The following is a 17651-nucleotide window of genomic DNA, read 5'->3' as shown; positions in this document are numbered from 1 at the left end:
ATACTGTACTGTACTTGTATGTATTGTTTACTTGAGAATACAACAGAGAATAAAATGCCCAAATACCCTTAAACAAAGGAAAAGTATGTCCTTTATGAAGGCATAGAGCCTTTACTACATGAAAATGAAAATTAATGAATACACTGTGTACAGTAATTTACCTGATAAGACAGACCTCAGAAAAATACTTTATGAGGCATAAGGCTGTCTATAATGAAAATTAATTAACTAAGGATTTTTTTGCCCTGCCAGGGTGTGGCCGAGTTATCTGGACTGCCGGGTTATCGAGTGCCGAGTTTTCGAGACTCTGCTGTATTGAAAAATGGAAATAAATTGAGTGCTATTCTCAAATATTTATTAAATTAAAGAATTAAATTTTTTAGTAAGTTTTAATATGTGTAATTTCTAGAACTTCAGAATAAACTACACTAATTAATTTGCATAATTAACTTTGATTTCCAAATTAATCAATTATATTTTGTTTTATGCAAATTTAAATTATCTAATTTAACAAATATAAATTTCTTCTTAAAAGTTAGGACTCGTTATGAAAATACTCAGAAAAATTTGACATCAATTGCAATTCTCTAAATGTAAGTTAAACTGTTAAAACTTTCATCACAATCTTAGAATTTAATTTGATAACAAATAAAATTACCAAATTGTTTAATTAAATTATTTTAATCAACAACACGGTTTCATCAGAATCAAAAAAAATTATTTTAAGTTAAGCAGAAAAATTAGCCTAAGAAACATTAGTATTTGTTTATTTGATTAGTCTGTGATATTTATGAATGATATGAAAGTATTTTCACAATGAGGCAACTGAGTGGTAATGGGTAAGACCTAACTAACATATCCAAGACATATCACTGCAAAAACATATCTGGGATTTATTGACCCATCTGAATTTGTTCCCAGATCCCAGGATAGTAGTTTCATACCTTAACTGCTCATAAATTAAAGTCTAGTCAGGAGGACTGATGTCATTTCTTTCAAATAAAATGACATCTAAGCAAAGGAAAACTTACAGATAGGCAAGAAGGAAATGAAAAACCACATTTGATTAAATGTTGACAACTTAAATTTTCATTCAGAAATGAATAGATTATCTAACAATGAAGATATTTACACAAAAAATGTTGTATACTGAGATACTTTACAAGTCTTATATTAATAAATTTATTTCCTTCTTTATTTTTCCTCTTTATCTGTAATTTAAAAATTGTTTACAATTGTAACAATATTTTAATGGGTACAACTAGTATATTAATATTTCACAAATTTGTGTTTTTAGTATTTTGATAACTGTATTTCAATATGATTAGTTATCTTTGTAATTCTATACATTCTATTTTATGCATTTAGAAGCATTATTCTGAGAAAAAATCCATAGGCTTCAACAGACTTCTAAGATGTCCATGACAGGAACATGGTTAAGAATTCTTGTTTTAAATAATATTATGTTAAATATCATAGAAGTTATAAAAATTTATGTTTTTATTACACTTTCATAAGACAAAATATATGTTATAAAAATATATTTTAATAATAATTTAAATACTACTATTGTAACTGGAGAAATACTAAACTTACATAATACATCCAAACTCCAGCAGTAAAGTCAAATATTTACAATGTAGAAAAAATGTTTTCAGTGGTCTTAAGCCTGCATCTTCAGGTTCTGAAGTCTTTTGAACATAGAACAATGCTAGTAAAAAATGTTTTAATTTGTAAAAATAGAATTCCACATGTGTGGGAATATTTAAAATTCAGCACTTATAAGTTCCAGTTGATCAGTTTGTGCTAGTAATATGTCTGATCTTAAGATGTAATTTTTTGAATATCCACACCTAGGCCAGAGAATTGCTGCTTTTATAGCTGAAGGCAGATTCTTCCCTTGTTGCCTTGTAAATTTCAATTATTTTCAAGTGCCATATGTATGCTTTGTTAATTAAATTGTGTTTAAGTTTTGCCTGGTCCAGATGTGTGTGGATGTCTGTCTCCAAAATTACAGTTTACTGCTAGAATTTGGGTGTATTATTTAACATTATTATTCAAAATAAACATTTTAGTATATTTACATTTATCAAATTTTATCCAACATTATTAAAATATATATAGGAAAAGCAATTTTAGTATGATTATAACAATTATTATGTTATTAACATATTCTTATATATTATAATTGATATTAAATACTAAGTAATAATTTTTTCATTAAAAAATATAATTATATAAGTAATTTATTTACTTCGTTAAACTTTATTACTTCACCAGTGGTCATGTTCCTCTCAGCTTTTAAAGTTGTTTGTAAAGGACATAACTCCGTTGTAAATAATGAAGATATATTTGGTTTTCGAGGTATATGTCTTAAATAAAAAAATTATTAATTTTCATACATGGATAGTATGGGTAATGGATAATAAAGCAAATAATATTAAATTAATTGAAACATAATTGATACTTTAAAAATAGCAATTAATTCAAAGATTAATTCTCTTACCTCTGAACATTATCTAAATCATAAATAGAAAGCTTTTCTGGATGATCTAAAATTTCTTCTAATTGTTCAGATAAATCAGGTATTACAGGGGGAAGATCAAAAACCAACTAAAAGAATAAGTTAAAATATTGTAGTTTTTCAAATATTTTAAAAATGGTTTGAAACTTATAAATTGTAGTAATTAACTGCTTTCCTCTTTCTCTCAGAAACAAAAACAATTAACTCTATTATGCATATGAATAATGTAACTTTTATTGTATCAATAGTTTGAGCAAAAAAATTTGCAATTTTCTGTTATTTTCATCTTTTAATGATGATTATGATTTTTTTAAAGAATTTTTTCCAACTAAAACTTTTCATATAAGATGCTAATCCATGTTTAAAATTAATTTGCATTAATAATGATGAAATAATTTTTAAAAATTCATAAGAGTACTTTTTAGTGTCGTGCTTTATTGTATATCATCATTACACTCTAAAGTGGTGGATCCTAACCTAGTCACAAGTAACCTTCTGAAGAGTTACTCAGTTTATCTAAGGAGTAATAAATTGCTAGAGACTGTTTTGGGGTTAGGGGCTTTTTAATTATTATTAATTTTAAAACTGTAATAATAATAAAGATTGATATAGCTTTAAATTTTAACTCTTTGGAGGTCACAGCTAATCTCACAAATACATTCAGAATAAATTTTTAAATATTTGTTTTGAAATTGTATAAAACCTGCAACTTTGAGTAACTTCCTTGAAGAGACTGGCAACATTAATTATCTAGAATTGCTTTGTCAGTTCTTTTTTGCTAGGAAAAACTTTGTTTTTCTCAACAATACCTTAAATTGTGCCTGAGATACACTACATTCTAATAAAGTATTTTGTTAGTGTTTTAGATGTTCTTTTGTTTTCTGTTTGAAAATGGAGATTATTGAAGATCAAATTGACAATAAAGATTGATTGATTAGAACTGGTTGACATAGTTTACATATTAAAAATATACATTGAAGGAACACAAATTGTCTTCTTAAAACAGTCTTTAACATTTACCAAGAACAAAAAATTTTTCAATTATATAGACAACCTTTCACTTGAGGCTAAAAAAATTGTTTTTGTCAAGGGTGAATGTGAAAGATGGTTTTAAGAAGACAATTTATGTTCCTTCAATGTATCTTTTTAACGAGAAAGAATTGCAGCAGATGTTACTTGAGTCAGATAATGAATGATTAAATCTGAAAATGAAAATCTGATGTCAAAGAAAATGATATAGTAAAAGAAAGTGTAAAAATTTGATACTGAACAAAAAATTTCTGATGATAAAGTTAACAGTTAACATATTATGTTAGCATATTAATGCATATATACCCAATATTCCCAGTTTATGAATGTTTTAGTTCATTAATTGAGAATATTGACTACATTTGTAAATCAATTATTGCAGGTTTCATTTCAATTTACTTTTGTACAATTTTGACACTGCAAACTCAATAGCATTAATAAAGCAAATGAATAGTTTAGTATTAGTAAATGAACACTTTAATGCTTGAGTTACTCATATATTAAAAACATAATACTAAAAGTAGTATCAACAATGAATTTAGAATAATTAATTAAATTTGTAAACATCTAGAAAAAGAATATCTTGAAGTTAGAATCAAACATATAACTTGTAATTTAATTGTCCAGTTTATGGGAATTATGAATTCTCATAAACTGGACAATTCATAAACTAGAAAGAGGGAATATCATGTTATACAATCAATTTAGAATATTTTTCAGATTATAAGAATTTCTAACTAATAAATAATCATTATAATTATTTAATTAAACAATTATTGATTGTTACAAATCTATTACTTATAATTACCATATGATAGAGCTGAATTAACCACTCGACCGTGAGGGACGGATATATCTGTCCAGGGCGGTCGTGTGGCAGTGGTGAGGGATGAATATATCCGTTAAATTCTTTTGGGGTATCACCAAAAACCGCGAAAAAAATTCACATAAAAATGAATTATGTAACAATAAAAAAAAAAGACTTTTCTTTACTAGATATAACTGTTTACAAAATCTTTTTCTGAAATGGTAATGAGAAACAATGCATGGAAAAATACTTCTAAAATTTCCCACGTTTATTCTCCACTACTTAGGGATAGCACCATACCTTACTATCCAACTGTTGAAAGGTTAACTTAAATTAACTATCTGGGTTAACTTAAATTAACTATCTGGCTAGAACTTGACTATTTAAGTATACAGATATTATGTAATTTGAACTAAAGGTAGGCAGTTTTGCCATCATCTTATATGAAATTTAATAATTAGAAATAAATTAATTCAGATTATTCTAAAAAAAAATTGATCCCGGGAAAGATTTAAACCCATAACTTTTGCTTATAATGAAGTTGTGATGACAATTTTTTTACCCAGAACTCAATTAGATCTGCACTTCCAGATCAATTAATTTACAAGATAACAGGTTTACACACTATGACAACTTGGGATGAATATTTATATTATTAAATCGCCAACTTCTAGCCTGATAGTTAATCTGATCTCCCATTTATTAGTATAATTCAGGGTTTTCTGCATATAATTATTCAATTTGTATATACAAAATGTGTATTTACAAAAAATCCTTTTTGTATTTTTGTATCCTATTCCAAATATCATTTATAAATTGATTCAAGAAAAAATTGAAATATTTCTCATTTTATAGTTTATTGATTCTCTTATAATTTTTAGTAGTATATAAGAAATGAACCTCTTCGCAAACACCAGAGAAAATACAATTCACCACATACAAAAAAACCTTTGTAACTCCAGTGATACATGTTTACACACCAGCAAATGTTTTCGACCCCATCCGGGTCTTCATCAGGCTACGTTTATGAGGAATTCAAATGCATGTGGAATGGAACATTAAAATGAACCGAATGTGATTCAAAATTTAGAAAAACAAATTTAAGAATAAAAATGGAACATTATGCACGTGCTGAAACGACAGTTAAGCATGCGCAACATCATGTTTGTGAAACGGCGAAAGCAGACAAAATATACACAATTCAAAATCAGTTACGGGGGTGGGGTTTCCTCATAACAAAACTTCCACACACTAGAAGAGAGTTAACGCACATATTGTGTTACTTGTCCTTCTTCTGTTTTAATAACAAAACTTACCTTCAAAAGCGGGGTGTTCCCATGGGGAGCCCTCTCTCGGGTGATTTACATGAGCTGGTAATCAGGAAGCTGGAACATCAAATCATCCCCGTGTATGTTTCCAACATCCTCCTGTACAGGAGGTATGTTGATGATATTATTATCATTTGGAAAACAGAACCCAACATCAACCAGTTCATTAACTTAATGAACNATCAGGCTACGTTTATGAGGAATTCAAATGCATGTGGAATGGAACATTAAAATGAACCGAATGCAATTCAAAATTTAGAAAAACAAATTTAATAATAAAAATGGAACATTATGCACGTGCTGAAACGACGGTTAAGCACACGCAACATCATGTTTGCAAAATGGTGAAAGCAGACGAAATATACACAATTCAAAATCAGTTACGGGGGTGGGGTTCCCTCATAACAAAACTTCCATGCGCTAGAAGGGAGTTAACGCACATATTGTGTTACTCATCCTTCTTCTGTTTTAATAACAAAACTTACCTCCAAAAGCGGGGTGTTCCCATGGGGAGCCCTCTCTCGGGCGATTTACATGAGCTGGTAATCAGGAGGCTGGAACATCAAATCATCCCCGTGTATGTTTCCAACATCCTCCTGTACAGGAGGTATGTTGANTTTCACTTTTATATATTTTATCAAAATATATATTTTACTGACCATTGACAAAGTCAATATCTTGATTCTTAATGTTATCCTTCAATTTTTCAAAAGAATAATCATCAAAACCACCTGGCCAAAATGGAAGATTATTGGGATTTCCTTTCACATCTGTGGTCACATCTGGAGCTCGTTTAAATGACATTGAATTTTTTGAATTTGATGCATTATCTTCAATAATAACCTAATAAATTAGCATTATGTGTGAATGAAAATAATTTTTATAAGATAATTTATAAAAGCTAATCTAATATAGAAAAATGATACAGTAGAGTCTCAAAAACTTGGCCTAATGGACCGAAGGGTGGCTGAGTTTGTGAAAATGCCGGGTTATCAGGAATGGGGTTAAAAAAAAATAAGTACGAGTGTTTCTTCAGAAAATACTGTACTGTACTTGTATGTATTGTTTACTTGAGAATACAACAGAGAATAAAATGCCCAAATACCCTTAAACAAAGGAAAAGTATGTCCTTTATGAAGGCATAGAGCCTTTACTACATGAAAATGAAAATTAATGAATACACTGTGTACAGTAATTTACCTGATAAGACAGACCTCAGAAAAATACTTTATGAGGCATAAGGCTGTCTATAATGAAAATTAATTAACTAAGGATTTTTTTGCCCTGCCAGGGTGTGGCCGAGTTATCTGGACTGCCGGGTTATCGAGTGCCGAGTTTTCGAGACTCTGCTGTATTGAAAAATGGAAATAAATTGAGTGCTATTCTCAAATATTTATTAAATTAAAGAATTAAATTTTTTAGTAAGTTTTAATATGTGTAATTTCTAGAACTTCAGAATAAACTACACTAATTAATTTGCATAATTAACTTTGATTTCCAAATTAATCAATTATATTTTGTTTTATGCAAATTTAAATTATCTAATTTAACAAATATAAATTTCTTCTTAAAAGTTAGGACTCGTTATGAAAATACTCAGAAAAATTTGACATCAATTGCAATTCTCTAAATGTAAGTTAAACTGTTAAAACTTTCATCACAATCTTAGAATTTAATTTGATAACAAATAAAATTACCAAATTGTTTAATTAAATTATTTTAATCAACAACACGGTTTCATCAGAATCAAAAAAAATTATTTTAAGTTAAGCAGAAAAATTAGCCTAAGAAACATTAGTATTTGTTTATTTGATTAGTCTGTGATATTTATGAATGATATGAAAGTATTTTCACAATGAGGCAACTGAGTGGTAATGGGTAAGACCTAACTAACATATCCAAGACATATCACTGCAAAAACATATCTGGGATTTATTGACCCATCTGAATTTGTTCCCAGATCCCAGGATAGTAGTTTCATACCTTAACTGCTCATAAATTAAAGTCTAGTCAGGAGGACTGATGTCATTTCTTTCAAATAAAATGACATCTAAGCAAAGGAAAACTTACAGATAGGCAAGAAGGAAATGAAAAACCACATTTGATTAAATGTTGACAACTTAAATTTTCATTCAGAAATGAATAGATTATCTAACAATGAAGATATTTACACAAAAAATGTTGTATACTGAGATACTTTACAAGTCTTATATTAATAAATTTATTTCCTTCTTTATTTTTCCTCTTTATCTGTAATTTAAAAATTGTTTACAATTGTAACAATATTTTAATGGGTACAACTAGTATATTAATATTTCACAAATTTGTGTTTTTAGTATTTTGATAACTGTATTTCAATATGATTAGTTATCTTTGTAATTCTATACATTCTATTTTATGCATTTAGAAGCATTATTCTGAGAAAAAATCCATAGGCTTCAACAGACTTCTAAGATGTCCATGACAGGAACATGGTTAAGAATTCTTGTTTTAAATAATATTATGTTAAATATCATAGAAGTTATAAAAATTTATGTTTTTATTACACTTTCATAAGACAAAATATATGTTATAAAAATATATTTTAATAATAATTTAAATACTACTATTGTAACTGGAGAAATACTAAACTTACATAATACATCCAAACTCCAGCAGTAAAGTCAAATATTTACAATGTAGAAAAAATGTTTTCAGTGGTCTTAAGCCTGCATCTTCAGGTTCTGAAGTCTTTTGAACATAGAACAATGCTAGTAAAAAATGTTTTAATTTGTAAAAATAGAATTCCACATGTGTGGGAATATTTATAATTCAGCACTTATAAGTTCCAGTTGATCAGTTTGTGCTAGTAATATGTCTGATCTTAAGATGTAATTTTTTGAATATCCACACCTAGGCCAGAGAATTGCTGCTTTTATAGCTGAAGGCAGATTCTTCCCTTGTTGCCTTGTAAATTTCAATTATTTTCAAGTGCCATATGTATGCTTTGTTAATTAAATTGTGTTTAAGTTTTGCCTGGTCCAGATGTGTGTGGATGTCTGTCTCCAAAATTACAGTTTACTGCTAGAATTTGGGTGTATTATTTAACATTATTATTCAAAATAAACATTTTAGTATATTTACATTTATCAAATTTTATCCAACATTATTAAAATATATATAGGAAAAGCAATTTTAGTATGATTATAACAATTATTATGTTATTAATATATTCTTATATATTATAATTGATATTAAATACTAAGTAATAATTTTTTCATTAAAAAACATAATTATATAAGCAATTTATTTACTTCGTTAAACTTTATTACTTCACCAGTGGTCATGTTCCTCTCAGCTTTTAAAGTTGTTTGTAAAGGACATAACTCCGTTGTAAATAATGAAGATATATTTGGTTTTCGAGGTATATGTCTTAAATAAAAAAATTATTAATTTTCATACATGGATAGTATGGGTAATGGATAATAAAACAAATAATATTAAATTAATTGAAACATAATTGATATTTTAAAAATAGCAATTTTAATTAATTCAAAGATTAATTCTCTTACCTCTGAACATTATCTAAATCATAAATAGAAAGCTTTTCTGGATGATCTAAAATTTCTTCTAATTGTTCAGATAAATCAGGTATTACAGGGGGAAGATCAAAAACCAACTAAAAGAATAAGTTAAAATATTGTAGTTTTTCAAATATTTTAAAAATGGTTTGAAACTTATAAATTGTAGTAATTAACTGCTTTCCTCTTTCTCTCAGAAACAAAAACAATTAACTCTATTATGCATATGAATAATGTAACTTTTATTGTATCAATAGTTTGAGCAAAAAAATTTGCAATTTTCTGTTATTTTCATCTTTTAATGATGATTATGATTTTTTTAAAGAATTTTTTCCAACTAAAACTTTTCATATAAGATGCTAATCCATGTTTAAAATTAATTTGCATTAATAATGATGAAATAATTTTTAAAAATTCATAAGAGTACTTTTTAGTGTCGTGCTTTATTGTATATCATCATTACACTCTAAAGTGGTGGATCCTAACCTAGTCACAAGCAACCTTCTAAAGAGTTACTCAGTTTATCTAAGGAGTAATAAATTGCTAGAGACTGTTTTGGGGTTAGTGGCATTTTTATTATTATTAATTTTAAAACTGTAATAATAATAAAGATTGATATAACTTTAAATTTTAACTCTTTGGAGGTCACAGCTAATCTCACAAATACATTCAGAATAAATTTTTAAATATTTGTTTTGAAATGGTATAGAACCTGCAACTTTGAGTAACTTCCTTGAAGAGACTGGCAACATTAATTATCTAGAATTGCTTTGTCAGTTCTTTTTTGCTAGGAAAAACTTTGTTTTTCTCAACAATACCTTAAATTGTGCCTGAGATACACTACATTCTAATAAAGTATTTTGTTAGTGTTTTAGATGTTCTTTTGTTTTCTGTTTGAAAATGGAGATTATTGAAGATCAAATTGACAATAAAGATTGATTGATTAGAACTGGTTGACATAGTTTACATATTAAAAATATACATTGAAGGAACACAAATTGTCTTCTTAAAACAGTCTTTAACATTTACCAAGAACAAAAAATTTTTCAATTATATAGACAACCTTTCACTTGAGGCTAAAAAAATTGTTTTTGTCAAGGGTGAATGTGAAAGATGGTTTTAAGAAGACAATTTATGTTCCTTCAATGTATCTTTTTAACGAGAAAGAATTGCAGCAGATGTTACTTGAGTCAGATAATGAATGATTAAATCTGAAAATGAAAATCTGATGTCAAAGAAAATGATATAGTAAAAGAAAGTGTAAAAATTTGATACTGAACAAAAAATTTCTGATGATAAAGTTAACAGTTAACATATTATGTTAGCATATTAATGCATATATACCCAATATTCCCAGTTTATGAATGTTTTAGTTCATTAATTGAGAATATTGACTACATTTGTAAATCAATTATTGCAGTTTTCATTTCAATTTACTTTTGTACAATTTTGACACTGCAAACTCAATAGCATTAATAAAGCAAATGAATAGTTTAGTATTAGTAAATGAACACTTTAATGCTTGAGTTACTCATATATTAAAAACATAATACTAAAAGTAGTATCAACAATGAATTTAGAATAATTAATTAAATTTGTAAACATCTAGAAAAAGAATATCTTGAAGTTAGAATCAAACATATAACTTGTAATTTAATTGTCCAGTTTATGGGAATTATGAATTCTCATAAACTGGACAATTCATAAACTAGAAAGAGGGAATATCATGTTATACAATCAATTTAGAATATTTTTCAGATTATAAGAATTTCTAACTAATAAATAATCATTATAATTATTTAATTAAACAATTATTGATTGTTACAAATCTATTACTTATAATTACCATATGATAGAGCTGAATTAACCACTCGACCGTGAGGGACGGATATATCTGTCCAGGGCGGTCGTGTGGCAGTGGTGAGGGATGAATATATCCGTTAAATTCTTTTGGGGTATCACCAAAAACCGCGAAAAAAATTCACATAAAAATGAATTATGTAACAATAAAAAAAAAAGACTTTTCTTTACTAGATATAACTGTTTACAAAATCTTTTTCTGAAATGGTAATGAGAAACAATGCATGGAAAAATACTTCTAAAATTTCCCACGTTTATTCTCCACTACTTAGGGATAGCACCATACCTTACTATCCAACTGTTGAAAGGTTAACTTAAATTAACTATCTGGGTTAACTTAAATTAACTATCTGGCTAGAACTTGACTATTTAAGTATACAGATATTATGTAATTTGAACTAAAGGTAGGCAGTTTTGCCATCATCTTATATGAAATTTAATAATTAGAAATAAATTAATTCAGATTATTCTAAAAAAAAATTGATCCCGGGAAAGATTTAAACCCATAACTTTTGCTTATAATGAAGTTGTGATGACAATTTTTTTACCCAGAACTCAATTAGATCTGCACTTCCAGATCAATTAATTTACAAGATAACAGGTTTACACACTATGACAACTTGGGATGAATATTTATATTATTAAATCGCCAACTTCTAGCCTGATAGTTAATCTGATCTCCCATTTATTAGTATAATTCAGGGTTTTCTGCATATAATTATTCAATTTGTATATACAAAATGTGTATTTACAAAAAATCCTTTTTGTATTTTTGTATCCTATTCCAAATATCATTTATAAATTGATTCAAGAAAAAATTGAAATATTTCTCATTTTATAGTTTATTGATTCTCTTATAATTTTTAGTAGTATATAAGAAATGAACCTCTTCGCAAACACCAGAGAAAATACAATTCACCACATACAAAAAAACCTTTGTAACTCCAGTGATACATGTTTACACACCAGCAAATGTTTTCGACCCCATCCGGGTCTTCATCAGGCTACGTTTATGAGGAATTCAAATGCATGTGGAATGGAACATTAAAATGAACCGAATGTGATTCAAAATTTAGAAAAACAAATTTAAGAATAAAAATGGAACATTATGCACGTGCTGAAACGACAGTTAAGCATGCGCAACATCATGTTTGTGAAACGGCGAAAGCAGACAAAATATACACAATTCAAAATCAGTTACGGGGGTGGGGTTTCCTCATAACAAAACTTCCACACACTAGAAGAGAGTTAACGCACATATTGTGTTACTTGTCCTTCTTCTGTTTTAATAACAAAACTTACCTTCAAAAGCGGGGTGTTCCCATGGGGAGCCCTCTCTCGGGTGATTTACATGAGCTGGTAATCAGGAAGCTGGAACATCAAATCATCCCCGTGTATGTTTCCAACATCCTCCTGTACAGGAGGTATGTTGATGATATTATTATCATTTGGAAAACAGAACCCAACATCAACCAGTTCATTAACTTAATGAACGACAACCCTTATGGCCTGAACATCAAATTGGACCAAAAAAGCAATACTGTCATGCATTTTCTGACTTGGACCTTCAAATTAAGGATAGTGTGATCACATCCAAAGTCTATTACAAAAAGTCCTATGTACCACTCTTCATCCCGGCTAACTCAGAGGATCCGTACGCCTACAAGATCGCAGCTTTTCGGGCCTTAACTAAGAGGGTGTTCACGCACCACTCTAATTACGAAGACACCACAGCTGAGCTAAGACACATTCAGGAAATGGCCACACAGCACGGGTATAATAAGAACTTAATATATAATATTGATCACGCTTACACACAGGCAAACGCACATCACACTACCAATGCCCTTGGGGAGTCTTTGGATAATAAATGTGCAAGAAAAATCGTAGGATACAACCACCATCTTGATAAAATATACAGGGAAATTTCATTCATCACTAAAACTAAGATAGCTTACAGTAGGCCAAGATCTGTTTACAACTTACTTTGCAACGGAAAAGACACAATTGACTTGAAACACGCACCAGGGGTATATGCTGTCCCACTTCGGGATGACAGATTTAACAGCCGTTTGGTTTATGTAGGCTCAACCAAACGTTCCCTTCATAAACAGCTTCAGGAGCATAAATATGACATTGACAATAAAAAACACACCACCGCCCTATCAACGGTTGCCACGGAACCGGGAATCACGGCTGACATATAAAATGCCCGTCTGATCAGGCTCTCACATCGTACTGATCAACTGAGAGCCATGGAGACTCTTGAAATATATAAAGCAGGATTATGTAGTACGTGCATCAACTCCATGGATGCAGTCAGGATATCTAGCACGTGGAAGTTTTGTTATGAGGAAACCCCACTCCCGTAACTGATTTTGAATTGCGTATATTTTGTCTGCTTTTGCTGTTTTGCAAACGTGATGTTACGTGTGCTTAACTGTCGTTTCAGCATGTGCATAATGTTCCATTTTTATTCTTAAATTTGTTTTTCTAAATTTTGAATCGCATTCAGTTTGTTTTAATGTTCCATTCCACACGCATTCGAATTCCTCATAAATGTAGCCTGATGAAGACCCGAATGGGGTCAAAAATGTTCGCTGGTGTGTAAACACGTATCACTGGAGTTACAAAGGTTTTTTGTATGTGGTGAATTTAAGTAGTATAGTTTTGTTTATAAGTTAAAGGGTTTAAACAGTACCATAACTAGAACTAATATTAGGGAGACCCAAATTAAAATGTGTAAACCTATATTAACCCTTATACCACTAGTGCTGCAGATGAATACAATATGTAAGGGTTTACTCATCATGTGTATAAGTGGGGTTTGTTACATTTAAATCATTTCCTGAACTTTTTTCTTTGTTTATTTAATTACAAATGTAAGAGAGACCAGGGAGCTTAGGCCTATTTACCTTTATAATGATTACTCTCTAGTTACATTTTTGAAATCAAATATTCAAAAATCCAGCAACAAGTTGCACAACATTCCTGGTTGTTATGAGATTTTATTAAAAAATTTTATATTATTAAGCATAATAAATATAATTGTGCTTGACACCATCTGTTATGAGCTTTTGTTGTTATAAAAAAACTTTATATATTTTTTACTACTATAAGATGGCAAAAAGCTGAATTTTGAGGATATAGATGAGGTTTATAAAAAACTGTAAATGCTAATAACAAGTAAAATCTTCATTAAGTCCGACCTCTCTTCAGATATGACATGTGACTATTCACTGTCTCCCCATCCCTTCAACCTTTAACCACCAAAATTTGTTACCATTAATGCCCCTTAAACACAAGCTAATGTTCCACTTTTCATTTCTTAATCTTTACTCCATCCTGAGATATTAAATGAAATAGGCAAATTTGATACAATTCCAATATTTTCTCTTGTTATGTAACCGTAATAGCAAGAAAAGTAAAATTTATAAAACAACTTACTGTAGATTTATTAATATAACTGTCATCTTCAGGAATTAAATCAAATTTTGACTCTCTTCCTAAGTGAACAAGTTCAAGATTTTCTAATTTAATATCCATTGGTATCATATATTTGCATACTTGTACTGTAAAATAAATAAATAAAAAACAATGTAATATTATAGACAATCAATAAATAAAATTATAAACAGATCTATAATGATAATGTTAAAAATAGTTGACATTAAATTACATTAGGTTTAACTAAAAATGCTTTTAATAGTAATTATATGCGTCTATTATTACTACTATTTAATAAAATGTAATTAAGAGTAAATTATCTGAAACAAAATGATATAACTATTAAAAATCAATATGGTAATTAAGATGAAGATTTCAAAATGAATTCATTTACTCAAAAATATATTTAACTTATTGAAGTATCAAGTTATTGAGAAAATTCATGTCAATCTTTTCAGTCATTCAGAAATCTAAACTGATGGATTACTTTGGAACAAAAATTTTTAAATTTAAAATTAATTCTAATTTCAATAGTTCCCAACTTAAATGTTTTTTTCTCAGAGACTCTTGTCATAAAACAAACATAAATAATGAAGTTAATGGGATACTATTCCCAAGTTTGCACATAAGACTATTTAATATCATATACGTATATTGTAACAAATTATTGCTCATATGTACAGTACCACAATACAATATGATAAAACTGTTTAGATGTAGGGGAGAACGGGGCAACTTCAGCATGATAAGAATAAGTTAAATTTTTTGTAACAAATACCACTATAAACTGAAAGAAAAGCATTGTTTATTGTCTACCAGAATGTAAACTTACCATAGAACTGGTTAAAATCAGTTTGGAAATAAAAATAATCATAAAAATAATAACTTTATGAAAAGATAGCAATGATAGCAAAGCTGTTGCCAAGGTTGCCCCTGTATGAGGGCAACTTCGGCAACAGTAATCAGGTAAGACAGGCAGGTACATATCAATAAATTTGTGTTAACAATATATAAGTTGGAATTCACTATTAAAACAAAGAAATACAAGTCCAAAAACCTATTTAATATACAAGTTCAAAGGCATATTTAAGTAAATAAAATGTAAACAAAAATTAATTACTAAAAAAAATCAAACAGATAATAAAAGAAAACATCCTAATGCAAGTTAAAAGCAATATAAATGAATTAGTGAACTCAAACAAACTCAGTAGAAATGAAATATGCTTAACAGCAAATTGTTTATGCCCTACACATATCACAAATAAATTGAACTAATTCATTTTCCACATATGTAGAGCCACATGAGCCCACAGTTCACACTTGCAGCCCATAATCCACTTTTCCTGAGTAGTTTCATATTGTTTATTGCAATATATGCAATAAGTATTTTCATCATTATTTTCCAGTTCTTCAGGACTTTGCTGCCCCTTTTCTTTAGTGAACTTCAAATCCAATTTCTCCAAATTCATTGCCCTTCTGCAAGTTCCTGATTTTTTAACTTTAGCCTTGGTTTCTAATGTGGCTTTGTATGGGGATCCAGTTATTTCTTCCACTTATTGTTGTTTGCGACCAAATCAAACCATAGCAAAACACGATCAGGAACAAGATTGGCAACACTGCCAAAGTTGCCCCAATAGTCATGATTTAGAAACATTAAGTGAAACCCTGAAAATAGAGTACCAAGCCATGATCTGGCCACGTGAATAAATTAATGTTTTATCCTTCTAACGGGAAAAATAACTTTCGTTATTATGGAATTATAACAAAACATGCCAACTCTACATAAATGGAAGCAAAATGTTATAAGAAATTGAATGAAACAGACAACTTATTTGATATTTCAACTACATTTGCCAGAGAACAACACAGACACCACACTCAACAAGCTGTCATTAAAACTCAACTGACTAGCCTCTAAAGAGAATCTCCTTTATTTTGTTTAAATGAAAATTTAATTGACAAACTTGCCCCATATGCCAAAGTTACCCCATCCTCCCCTACTGCACTTTAAATCAACACTTAATATTTTAATTAATTAATTATAGTATTTCATTAACACAAAGATTCACAGAAACACAGACAACCACATACAAAAGTATATAACTTTTTGTATTGAATTTCTGTTATGTTAATTTTTTTATTTATTATCAATCCACTACATATTTATAATAAAATTAAAAAATTAAAATGAATATTCCGGTCAATCAACTTCTCGGAAAGTTAGTTTCATTTTTAGTTTTGGGTGCTATTGGCGTAAGCCCAAGTGAAACACGAATAAACTTATCAGCTATTGTTATGTAGAACATGTATGCCCATTACACTATTACATTTATTATTTATTTGGGTTAATGTTACCTTAGGTTCCAAGATGGCGACGTTTCCGGTAAGCTAGGGATTGAATGTATTAATTATGGTTCAAGACGGAGTCTTAATTGTATACTTTTAAGGCAAATTATACTATTTAATAAAATTAAAATGTAACCTGAAAGCAATTTGGCAAGTTAGATTACCGATTAATTATTTATTCTTAAAAACTAAGCAATCTTTGTAATTTATTATTGAACTTATTCACTAACACTTTATCTTCTTATCTTTTAGACAGCTAAGTTTTGAAAAATAAATAATGTAGGGTTAATGTCCAGATACGTGGACCGTCATGGCGGCACTTCCTGTTTCAGCCTCGAAACCAGACGGTTTGCAGACGACGTGTCACGTGACGACGCGAGCGAACGTCGGCGGCTGTCATGGCGCCTCATCGCTGATCCCAGCAAAGAAAAGGACACAGTTCTAACCTAACCTAACCTATTCTAATAATATAATTGGTAATAATTATGCTAATTTATTAGAATAGGTTAGGTTAGATTAGAACGTGCGTCGGTGCGTCACGTGACACGTCTGCAAACCGTCTGGTTTCGAGGCTGAAACAGGAAGTGCCGCCATGACGGTCCACGTATCTGGACATTAACCTAATGTAGTACAGATAAGTGTACTACATTATGTATACAGTGCATGACTTTATTAAAATTGGAAAAACCTGCAAAATGTTAATATGTTATTGCATAAAATCAACATTCACAACGAAGAAACTAACTTTT

The 17651-nt window shown here is 29.1% G+C and overlaps 1 protein-coding gene across 1 annotated transcript in view; it reads right to left on the bottom strand.

Moving 5' to 3' along the window:
• Positions 1-17363, bottom strand: part of LOC111639648 (helicase SKI2W-like) — a 58793-nt gene extending 41430 nt beyond the window's left edge. Inside the window, exons 1-5 of the mRNA XM_023385562.1 lie at positions 17133-17363; positions 14557-14681; positions 9241-9347; positions 8983-9100; positions 6349-6532 (exon numbers count right to left, since the gene is read on the bottom strand). Of these exons, the coding sequence (XP_023241330.1) occupies positions 6349-6532; positions 8983-9100; positions 9241-9347; positions 14557-14664 (517 nt within the window). The 5' untranslated portion in view covers positions 14665-14681; positions 17133-17363. The remainder of the gene's footprint in view (positions 1-6348; positions 6533-8982; positions 9101-9240; positions 9348-14556; positions 14682-17132) is intronic.
• Between the last annotated feature and the right edge of the window lie 288 nt (positions 17364-17651).

The sequence above is a fragment of the Centruroides sculpturatus genome, unplaced genomic scaffold (genome assembly GCF_000671375.1).
Source record: "Centruroides sculpturatus isolate CEXI.00-Female unplaced genomic scaffold, Cexi_2.0 scaffold1377, whole genome shotgun sequence".
Taxonomy (NCBI): domain Eukaryota; kingdom Metazoa; phylum Arthropoda; class Arachnida; order Scorpiones; family Buthidae; genus Centruroides; species Centruroides sculpturatus.
This window is presented reverse-complemented; position numbering and strand designations above follow the sequence as displayed.